Genomic DNA, 12214 nt, shown 5'->3' on the forward strand with positions numbered 1-12214 from the left:
CTGAGAGGCTGGCAAGTGAGGCAGCGAACGTTGGAGTCTGCAGCAAGCAAGCCTCGTGCTCGCTTCAGTGCCTGGCTGCCGGCCGCCATCTTGGCTGACAGTTAATTTGCATAAGGATATGCTGATTAGCCAATGAAAAGGGTAGCGGTCGTACGCCAATTACCATGTTTCTCTTTTATTAGTGTAGATGGTGTACTCCGCTTCTCCTCTCAGAAAATCTAATATTAATACCTTGATTCTTAAAACACTATCACAAGTAAAAGTTAAAAAACATAGAAAAGACAAAATTGAAGTAAATATCAGGTTATTAAAGGGTCTCATCACTAGTCTTATATTTTAAAAGTTTATTGAGTAGTTTATACAGCAAAACTAAAATGCATAATTAGAAATGAAAATATCGGCGTTTGAAATTTGGAGAGCATGGCTGGAATTGAATGTTTTAGGTCATATATTTGTGGATGTTTATTGTCCTAGGAAGGTTTCCCCACCACCTCCATATCTTCAAACCTTACAAACAAAAAGATGTAGAAGACTTTATATCATTATGCCAATGTATACGGCTTCATACAAATCACAGAGATACCACGTTTAAGAGTTTCCTGAGGCGACATATTAAAAGGACATCATTTCTAAACTCAGGACAGAAATGAATGTTTTATGAACTGCTGAGAGAGAGACTTCCCCAGAGGGTATCACTCTGTACCATCTTTGTTACTGAAAGACGAAGAGGCATGAAGTGTCTAGTGGGGAAGCACAAGTTCATAATCATGCTCCGGGGTGCAGGGCGAGCGCCTGGTGATGCACGTCCTGAGGAGGGCATATTCTGTTTCTTCTTTAAACGATTTCACTCTCTTTGTGATGGAGTCAATGTTCTCATAGCCGTTGTCATTGGAACTCAAGGAGGGCTTGGGATGAGAGCGGGGCCGAACGACTGTGTAGCACACTTCTTCGGAACCACTGCCGTCCTCATGTTCCTGCCAGGCACAGAGAAGAAAGAAATCAGGGATCCAGCCATCCATCAGATTTGAACTCAGCCCCTCACCCTCCTCTTTTCTTCTCTGATGAAGACCTTACACTTCAGGTGTCCAAGGCTTCAGGCCCTGAGTCTTAGAGACCTCACTGAGCAACGCGATTGTGCTCTAAGTTACCACCCACTCTGCTTTCATCTCACCCCACACAAGAAAAGACAAAGGAAGCACACCGCTATCCCTCCTTTAGGTCACACATGTGGAGATAGAGTATATGCAACAATCAACACTCAGCAAGTAATGGATCAAGTTGCATAACTACAAATATTTATAAGATAAAATACAATTAATAAAATTTAGATTTTTAAATAAGCTTTCAATTGCATAGACTATGAAAGAAAAATTTAAAAATTAAGATACTACATAATAAAGTTAATAAAATGCTTGTGATGTAGAATTAAAAAGAATAAACTCTTTTATGTGCCTGTTGTTATCCACCATGTTTATAAATATAAATGTTAATTCGTGGACATAAAGATTGGAAACAAATGTGGAAAGTTAAAAAGAATGGATGTTTTATGGTGGTCAGATTATATATGTGTATTTACTTGATTAACTTATTTTTGTTATATTAGTTTTGAAAATTAAAATAAGACTTCAGTAGAATTATAACAAGAACTTTCCAATCATCTAAATTCAAAGCATTTAAAAAATTTTAAATTTATTTTTGTTTCTGCATTAAAACTCTCAAGAATATTATTTAAAATTTGAAAGATATTGATCAATGCATTTAGAAATTTCAAGTAAAGGAAGATCTACAGCTATGCTTATATAAAGGCATCTGGATTTTGACATTTATCAGACAAATGTAATATTTTTATTACCTGATTAGAGGTGGATAAAACTTCATTACCTAGAGGATAAAACATAAAAAGAAACCAACTTAAGAATTTTGGACATCACAGTTTGGGGTTGAGGAGTGGTTAAAAGGGTAGAATGCGTGGTAAACTGTAAAGAGGCCCACCTGACATTGAGCTTTTCAAGGCTCTGGGACAAGATCATGGAAGAACATATGTTCTGAAGCAGCATCAATACTGTTTCTGTGTAAATGGTACACACCAAAGCTGCTGAAGAACAGTGGAATTTGGAAGCGGGTAACACAATTTTGCCCACAAACATGCTATGAAAACAGAGTATGGCAAGTATGAAGGAAGAATGATTATAGTTAGAAATTTAAGATATAACTTCCATAAAAGCATCACAGGAAAATCATATTTTTAAGATGAATAATCATTACAGAGATAGGTACTGAAATAAGAGTAAGTTCTTCAGATTAAATACAAAGGTTGATTACATATATGAATACTGAAGCAATTTATACATATGTTAATCTGATATCCACTGCTAATATATTTTTTCTTTTTCCCCTTTTTTTTTCTTTCCTACCACTACATATATATTTTTTAATCCTCACCTGAGGATATTTTTCCATTGATTTTTGGAGAGTGTAAGAGAGAGGGAAAGACAGAGAGAAATATCAATGTGAGAGAAGCACATCGATTGGTTGCCTCCTGCATGAGCCCCAACCAGGGCCGGGGAAGAGCCTTGACTGGAATTGAACCTGGGACTCTTCTAGACGACCTTCTGGACAACCTTCCAGACGAAGCCGGGGCTGCGAGGAAAGCCCGGGTTTTGGGTCCCAGAGGGAAGCCGGTGCCGGCAGCCGGGGAAAGGAAGGCCCACTCTTGCATGAATTTCATGCATCGGGCCTCTAGTATGTTAATAATTTCTAATAACTAATCATTCTGCACAAATAAAAAGTCATGTTCAATGCAGTGCTTTCAAATATAAAATGCTACCTATATCCATAAAACCACATATCTTCATAAATGCAATAATTTAATTAAACAACTATGTTTTGACTTTAATAGTGTTTTATAATCATAAACTGAGGAAATTATGTAGCCTAGAACTAGAATTCAGTTGTAGCATTAGAGACAGCAGTTTGGAGGACCAAGTGTCAGTGTGATAGGCATCAGAAAATCAAGGACCAGTGGTCCCACGTTGGTGCTGAAGATGTTAAAATGTTTAGAAACAAGCATAATTAGTCTCTGATTAAAAACATGGAATTTGCCATTACGAAGCTAAAGGTCAGTTGAATGAACCTTCTGAGTAGACTTCTTATTTGAAGTTAGGGCATTGATTGGAGGGAAATATGACCCTTAGAATCAGAATGAGAACAGCTGAGAGAAGGTCTGAGGCCTGCAATGAAGCTGAACGCCAGCCTCCAACAAGTCTCTCTTGTCAGATGAAGTGCTCCCTCTGGTCTTGGATAATGAGGTTCTTTCTTCCTCAACTGAAAAGGGGAGACTCTATTTCTTCATCTTTTCCAGCTTCTAGAGGTTGCACTCATTCCTCGGATCCTGCCTCCCTGTGCTAGCGACCTAAGAGCAGCAACGGCAGTTCAGATCCTTCTCCCACCGCACCGCCCTGGCACCGTCTCTTCTGCATCTGTCTTCCACCTTGTACGGACCTTTGTGTTTACCCGCTGCTCACCTGGATAATCCAGGGTGCTCCACCCACCTTCACACCCTTAATGCCATCACATCTTCAATGTCCCCTTTGTCATATTTTTTTAAAGCAGATTCAAACGCACATCTTTTGGGGCTTTTATTCTGCCTACTGCACATGTATTCTATTTTATTTAAAAAACATGAAAATATCTAAAGATTTAAGAGTATATGAATATTAAAGTGAATATGTTAATGTAACCTTATTATCTTTCTGACAATATCCCATAAAATGACAAGGAAAGCCTTTCTTTCTTCAAGGCCATGAGATAATACATTAGAGAGCACCATCTTGTTTTCTGAAATGCTAATTTCTCTTGCTGTGTTTTTGTTTTTTTGTTTTTTTTTGTAAACGTGGTAGCCCTGTTGTGATTTGTAAGACCTTAGTACACTACAGCGGCTACTCTGCAATTCAATTCAATAATTGTGATTGACTTCAACAGTTGGTATCAGGAATTGTTAAAAGCAACACACTTCCCAAAGTGTGAGAATCTGGTCTTAGTTATATCACCTGGTTTGGTTTAGAGGCAGAAAGGGTGCCATGAGTGTTAATATATGGACACAAATGGTCCATGATATGCATGGCAAAAGGTTTATTAAAGTTTACCTGTGGTCACCGGGATGGAAGAGGCCAGCCTAAAAGACTGCTTAAACAGGCCATTACAAAAAGAATGCGAAATGTAGACACTGACCTGTGATCCAATTGCTTCTGGAGTACATAAGCAGAGAATATGATGCATCCATGCCTTTAAAGTTGTGATTCAATAAATAACGCATAGTTCTAATAAATAGACATTGATTTTTAAATGTTATTTTCACAACCAGAATCTAAAGTTGTAGTATTTTTTAATTTTAAGATGATTTTCCATTTGAAGAAACCAAAATTTAAAGAATATAAGTAACTTGCCTCAAAGTTGATATATATGGCAAAGAACTTTGGTAAAATCCACAGCGCAGAACTAGCAGACACTGGCGCTTTAAAGATGTGGTGGAGTCGGTGGATCTGGCTCTCAGCTCCTCCCAGAACCAAACTGGAAATACAACTCAATTGGGGAACAATCACCCTGAATTACTAACTAAAGACTATCTGAAAAGGGGACTTATTTATTTTTATTTTTTAAAATATATTTTTATTGATTTCAGAGAGGAAGGGAGAAGAGATAGAAACATCAACGATGAGAGAGAGTCATTGATTGGCTGCCTCCTGTTCGCGCCACACTGGGGATTGAGCCTGTAACCCGGGCATGGGCTCTGACTGGGAATGAACCATGACCTCCTGGTTCATAGGTTGACGCTCAACCACTGGCTGGGCTGAGGAGACTTTTAAACAAGGACGGACGGAAGAAGCCGCCTCGAGGATGGTAGGAAGGGTGGAGATGTGCCAGGGCTGGCCCTGCTCCCACAGGCAGTGCTGAGGTTATGGAGGGATATCTCAGCAGCAAGAGGTTCCCCTGAGAGGCGTGAAGGCTAAACATCAAGCCAGGCTCCCCAGCCCAGAGCGCCAGAGCTGGGAACAGGTGCCCATAGAGCATCCAGCTGTAAAAGGTGGCAGGGTTTCTGAATGCCAAGGAGAGGCGCAGCCCCTTTGAGACAAGGGCACCCTCTCAAAGGGCCAACTCACAAAATTTTGTTCGCAGCCACTCACCCTGGGCTCAGGTGACTCACGTCTGTCACCTGAGGAGAATCTGGGGCTGTGGCTCTGGGAGACGGGGGGGACAGCCACCAGGACCCCTGTACTGAGTCATCCTCCAGGACCGCAGCAGCCATCGTTCTGGGGCAGAGAGGTCCTCTCTGCGCAGTACCAGCCTGGGGAAAAGCAGTAACCCACCCTCTGGAATCCTGCTCACGCACAGAGCAATAGTAACCCTGCTGAGGAGTCAGTGGCACCGGCTGGGACGCAGCAGTCTGGGCAGACTCAGGGGTGTCAGTGACCAGCTGTGGGATTAGGTCATTCCCTCCAATTTCCCAAGAACCTGACTGGTGCTTCCCTCTCATGGGAGATCCGATAGGAACACCCTCCCAACTTCTGGGCTCCAGAGGCCCCACCCACTGACTCCTAGGGGCCCTGCTCGCAAGGTCGGGAAAAATCCGAGACAGACGCAGAGGTGTGACTCTGGGGCAAGGGATCACACCCACCATCTTCCCTGAAGCTGAAAACACCTCCCCCTCGTGGGAGACCCAATAGCCCCATCCTCCTGATTCGACCAGAGGACCTTTCAGTGATGAGCCTTTTCAGTGACTAAGCCTAAAAGCCAGGCAGCAGGCCCAGGCAGTGAGGTAGACCCTGGGTGCCTTGGGACATTTGCTGCCAGGCCTCTAAGCCTTGTGCTAGCAAAAGCTGGCCTTAGAGTGCAGCTTGGTCATTCCCGTGCACAGCCGAGCCCAGCAGAGGAAGCCACAAACTGTGGATCCCTTGTAGCTTCACACAGGTGACTGAGAGCCAGGCACAGACAGCAGTCTGACACTGGCTTACAATAGAGTCCCTCCAAAGAGGCCCAGAGCCAGCACAGCAAGTGGCCAGCTTCATACAGCCTCAGAGCAGGATGCCTCTTGGCCATCTGTATGTCCCCTTTGGAGAAGTAGCTATTTAGGTCCTTTGCCCATTTTCTAACTGGATTGTTTGACTTCCTTTTGTTAAGTTGCTTTGAATCTGTAGATTGCTTTGGGTAGTATGGACATTTTAATGATGTTGACTCTACCAATCCATGAACACGGTATATTCTTCCAGTTGTTTACATCTTCTTCTATCTCTTTTTTCAACATCCTGTAGTTTTCTGGGTACAAGTCTTTTACTCCTTGGTTAAGTTTATTCCTACATATATTAATTTTTTTGTTGCAATGGTAAATTGGACTGTTTGTTAAGTTTCTCTTTGCCGAATTAATTTATTAAATCTAGGGTTTTCTAGTACCATATCATGTCATCTGCGAATAATGACAGTTTTACTTGCTCCTTTCCAATTTGGATGCCTTTTATTTCTTCTTCTTGTCTGATCACTGTGGCTAGGACTTCCAGTACTATGTTGAATAAGAATGGTGAAAACAGCCCTAGTCATTTTGGCTAAGTGGATAGAGCAGGGGTGGGCAAACTTTTTGACTCGAGGGCCACAATGGGTTCTTAAACTGGACCGGAGGGCCGGAACAAAAGCATGGATGGAGTGTTTGTGTGAACTAATATAAATTCAAAGTAAACATCATTACATAAAAGGGTACGGTCTTTTTTATTTTTAGTTTTATTCATTTCAAACGGGCCGGATCTGGCCCGCGGGCCATAGTTTGCCCACAGCTGGGATAGAGCATCAGCCTGTGGACTAAAGGATTCCAGGTTTGAGTCCAATTAAGGGCATATGCCTGGGTTTTGGGCTCAATCCCTAATAGGGGGCATGCAGGAGGCAGCTGGGCAGTGATTCTCATCATTGATACTTCAATCTCTCCCTCTCCCTCTCCCTTCCTCTTTGAAATCAATTTAAAAACAAAACAAAAAAGGACTGGTGAAAGCAGACATCCCTGGCTTGTTCCTGTTCTTAGGGGAAATGGTTTTCGTTTTCGCCCATTGAGTATGATGTTCTCTGTAGGTTTGTCATATATGGCCTTTATTATGTTGAAATATGACCCCTCTATTTCCACTTTGCTGAGCGATTTTATCAAAAATGGGTGTTGGATTTTGTTGAATGCTTTTTCAGTGTCTATTGATATGCTCATGTGATATTTGTCTTTCAGTTTGTTTATGTGATGTATCATATTTATTGATTTGAGAATACTGTACCAGCCTTGCATCCCTGGGATAAATCCCACTTGGTCATGGTTTATGATATTTCTAATATATTGCTGGATCCAATTTGCTAATATTCTGTTGAGGGTTTTAGCATCTATGTTCATCAGGGATATTGGCCTGTACTTCTCGTTCTTTATAGTGTCTTTATCTGGTTTTGGAATTAGGATCATACTGCCCTCATAAAAAGAGCTTAGAAGTGTTCCTTCCTCTTGGATTTTCTGGAATAGTTTGAGGAGTACAGTTATTAGTTCTTCTTTGAATGTTTGGAAAAACTCCCCTGTGAAGCCATCTGGACCAGGGCTTTTGTTTGCTGCGAGTCTTGGTTTTCTGATTCTTCCTGATTCATCTTTGGGAGATTGTATTTTTCTAGAAATTTGTCCATTTCATCCACATTGTCCAGCTTGTTGTCAATAGTTATTCATAGTATTTTCTTACAATCCTTTGTATTTCTGTGGTGTCAGTTGTTATGTCTCTGCTTTTGTTTATGACTTTTTTTTTTATTTGGGTCCTTTCTCTTTGTTTCTTGATGAGTCTGGCTAATAGTTCATCGATCTTGTTTATCTTTTCAAAGAACCAGCTCTTGGTTTCATTGATCTTTTATTTATTTATTTACTTATTACTCTCTATGTCATTTATTTCTGCTCTAATCTTTATTATTTCCTTTGTGATCTGAGACTTGTTTTGTATACTAACATATGGTCTATCTTTGAGAATGACCCATGTGCACTTGAGAAGAATGCATATTCTGCAGCTTTGGGGTAAAATGTTCTATAAACATCAATTAAATCCATCTGATCCAGTGTGTCCGTAAGAGTCACTGTTTCCTTGCTAATTTTTTGTCTGGAAGATCTGTCCAGTGAAGTCAGTGGGGTGTTAAAGTCCCCTACTATGACTATTGTTGTCGATCTCTCCATTAAAGTCCTCTAGAAGTTTTTAAAAATGATATGTTTAGGTGCTCATATATTGAGTGCTTATATGTTTACTAGGGTTATATCCTCTTGTTTGATTGATCCCTTTAGTATTATGTAGTGACTTTTGTTATCTCTTGTGATTACCTTTATTTTGAAATCTATTTTGTCAGATATGAGTATTGCTACCCCAGCTTTTTTTTTTTCTTTTCCGTTTGCAAACTGGAATTACAACTAAAATATACAGTCAAACTTCAATTTTCTAATGTCTCCCATCTCAAAAAATTTGGTTCCTGACCAAATTAGTCATAGAAAAATGGGAACAAAACTTCTCAGGTGATGAGTATGAGTCAGTTTACCACTAAACCTCATGTTGTTAATGTCTCAGGAAATTGTGCTGTGAATATTTATTGAGAAATATCACCATGACAAAGAAATAGCAAACCATGCAATAAACTTGTTCAATGACAATGCAGTGTTTCACTTCAGGCAAGTGTTAAAATGCAGACAAAAACAAAAATCATTGGATAGGTTTTTAGTGAGACAGGCCCAGTGAGCCTGGAGCAAGTCCTAGTGGAGCAAAGAGACAGAAGAGAGAAAGAACCCCAGAAGAAGAGCTGTGCTGTGCCAGCACGGCCAAAGGTGAACCTGAGGAGGGGCGGTGAAGGATTGAAGAAAAGACAGACAAGAGAATACAGCTGGGACTCGGTGGATCTCCCCTGCCTGGATGAGGACACAAAAGACCCAAGCTGCAAGATGATGCTTTATTTTGTAGTCTGATTAAAACAAGGGTAGATTAACATGTATACAAATGTTCTTGTTTTGGCAACACTTGCTGCACCTCCCACAGTCCATTAGCTACTTAGGAAGGAATTAGGAAGGACTACAAGGTCAGGCTTACGTATGCTAGGAGAGCTCTGCCCTCCAGGCCGGGACTTGTTTGTGGCCCTGCCACAGGTCAGCCAGAGGCTTGACCCTAGAGCCACTCCCTACAAAGATCTACCTGATGTTTTTATGGAAGGGGACTCCTCTTCCAAAGAATAACATCCCTCCATCCCACTTCTTCATGTTCAACCATCAGTAGCTCCCAACATTAAGGGTAAGTTCTAGTGTGTACATAAATTTTCATTTTTTTACTATACATTTTATTTTCTTTTTGTAAAATTTTCATTTCCATTTTATGTGTTTTTTAAAGTGTTTATAGATTAAACAGTACATTAGACATGCACTGTATACAAGAAAGGTTAAAATAGGGAGTCATTTGGGGGTCTGGAATGGATTAATTCAATTTACATTATTTCTAATGGGGGAAAAAAATGATTCGGTTTTCAAACAAATCGCTTCTTAAACAGCTTTCTGGAATGAATTAAGTTCAAGAACCGAGGTTCCACTGTAGAACAATTGACCTGAATAACCAACCAAAAACTAGTTGAACAGAAGTCTTATAACCAAGGATCTACAGAGGAAACCACATGATGGGTGGTAGAAAGGGTGGAGGCGTGAAGAGGGCTGGCCTTGCTCCCATGGGTGGTGGCTGAGATCCCAGAGAGATATCTCAGCTGCAATGGTTCCCCTGGTAGTTTTTAAACAGGTTGCTCAGGGCCTGTCACAGGGAGTGCCAGACACTGACCAGCACTGGAGACCCTCCCAAAAGGCCCCAGAACAGACAGAACCAGTGCACAAGGAACGTAGGAAGAACTTCAACAGCATGAAGAGGACATAAAAGGACCCCAAAAAGAACCAGTCAGAAATGAAGAATACACTATCTGAAATAAAGAATACACACAAAGGAATAAACAGTAGGGTGGATGAAGCCAAAGATTGAATCAGCAATTTGGAAGACAAGGTAGCAGAAAACACCCAATTAGAGTAGCAAAAATTCAATTTAAAGAAATGAGGATGGTTGTTGGAAGCTACCCATTGCCTTCACTATCAGAGAAATGTAAACAAGGAGCCTGGAAGGCTGGTGAACCTTAAGCTGTGGCAAGGGCCGATTGTTTAGTCGAGACAATGGTAGCTCAAGCAATTTCCTGACCAAATAGTCTCAGAGTAAATCTTTACTAATACTTACTGACCTTTAAGATAGTCTGTCTTGCCGAACCGGTTTGGCTCAGTGGATAGAGCGTCGGCCTGCGGACTCAAGGGTCCCGGGTTCGATTCCGGTCAAGGGCACGTACCTTGGTTGCGGGTGCATCCCCACTGGGGGGCGTGCAGGAGGCAGCTGATCGATGTTTCTCTCTCATCGATGTTTCTAGTTCTCTATCCCTCTCCCTTCTTCTCTGTAAAAAATCAATAAAATATATTAAAAAAAAAAAAGATAGTCTGTTACCGGAATTGCCTGCCTGACTAAGGGCTGTATGTGTATCCAAGATTGAATAAAAGGTTGGCAAGGCCTGGGCACCAGTGAAGTCCTTCCCCTTCTGTTGGACTTTCCGCCTGGCCCCCAATATTTCCAAATTATTATTTCTTGTCTCATCTCTGTCATTTGCTCGCGGCCCTTCTCCAGATCCCGAACCCTGAACCACGCAGGACATGGCTCACACAGATGGTGTAAGGGACCCTTGGGACAACATCAAGCATAACAACATCCAAATCATCTGGGTACCATAAGGAGAAGAGAGAATGCAGACTGATGGAAATGCAGACTTGTAACCGGACAACCAAGGGGTCCAGACTGCCTGTCACTTATTCAGCCAATGAAGCAGAGTCAGGGTTGAATCATATGAGCGTTTATTCCAATAATGCCGGCAGCATGGGAGAGCAGCAGCTCATCCACAAAAATCTGCTCTGCCCTCCCCATAAGCCAGCTGCTTATATTGGGTAGAAGGACAAAGATTATGTGGGAAAGTAGGAATTACAGGCATGGGAAAGTAGGCACGGAATTATCATCATGTGGGCTGGGGGAGGAGGATTGCAGGAGGATAGGCACCTCTGGGCCCCCCGGGACCAGATGACAGGCAATAGGGGCTGGGATTGTAAGGAGCAGGTGCCTCCTGAACTAGACTGTTTCAGCCATGAGGTTGTAACTCTTTCCTAATGACAGGCAGTTCTCAGCGGAGGATGTTAGCTCCCATGCCCCAGGGCGCACAACTCCCAACGAGGTTAGAATGTGCTTTTTCTAATCAGAACAGAACCGTCATGGTTATAGAGCATGATTAATATTTCTTATAATTGCCGCTGGTCCCCAAGATTCTATTTCTGCCCCTAACAGACTGGTGCAACCACTATGGAAAGCAGTATAGAGTTTTCTCATAAAATTAAAAATGGAATTGTCATGACCCAGTGATCCCACTGATGCGAAAGAATATATGCACCCATATGTTCATTAAAATGTTATTTTCAATGGCCGAAATTTGGAAGCAGCCCAGGTGTCCATCAGTAGATAAGTGAATAAAAAAGCTGTGGTAAAGCTCTAGCTGATTTGGCTCAGTGAATAGAGCATTGGCCTGTGGACTGAAAGGTCCTGGGTTCAATTCCAGTCAATGGCACATGCCCCAGTTGTAGGCTCAATCCCCAGTAGGGGACATGCAGGAGGCAACTGATCAATGATTTTCTCTCATCATAGATGTTTCTATCTCTCTCTCCCTCTCCCTACCTCTCTGAAATCAATAAAAATCTTATCCTATCTAATAAAAGAGAAACATGGTAATTAACCGTACCTCCGCTACCCTTCCCATTGGCTAATCAATGAGATATGCAAATTAACTGCCAGCCAAGATGGCGGCCGGCAGCCAGGCAGCTGACGCAAACAGGGAGGCTTGCTTGCTCCAGTGAAGGAGGAAGCCAGGTTCCCCGCCTGCTGCTGCCGGCCTCTGAGCTGCACTCTAAGCAACATTGTAACAAATATAGAAGCTAAACAAAACCCCAGAAACTTGCTTTCAGCCAGCCTGGCTTCAGCCAGCAGGACCGCAACATTGTTTCAAATACAGAAGGTAAACAAAGGCCAGAAACCTGCTTTCAGCAGCCGAGGCCTCAGAGCTAAAGCTGGCCCAGAAT

The 12214-nt window shown here is 42.0% G+C and overlaps 1 protein-coding gene across 1 annotated transcript in view; it reads right to left on the minus strand.

The window, feature by feature from the left end:
• Positions 1 to 299: 299 nt before the first annotated feature.
• GCSAML (germinal center-associated, signaling and motility-like) overlaps positions 300 to 12214 on the minus strand; it is a 34810-nt gene continuing 22895 nt past the window's right edge. Inside the window, exons 3-4 of the mRNA XM_005864911.2 lie at positions 1853 to 1881; positions 300 to 974 (exon numbers count right to left, since the gene is read on the minus strand). Coding sequence (XP_005864973.1) covers positions 741 to 974; positions 1853 to 1881 — 263 coding nt within the window. The 3' untranslated portion in view covers positions 300 to 740. The remainder of the gene's footprint in view (positions 975 to 1852; positions 1882 to 12214) is intronic.

The sequence above is a fragment of the Myotis brandtii genome, unplaced genomic scaffold, assembly GCF_000412655.1.
Source record: "Myotis brandtii unplaced genomic scaffold, ASM41265v1 scaffold193, whole genome shotgun sequence".
Taxonomy (NCBI): Eukaryota; Metazoa; Chordata; class Mammalia; order Chiroptera; family Vespertilionidae; genus Myotis; species Myotis brandtii.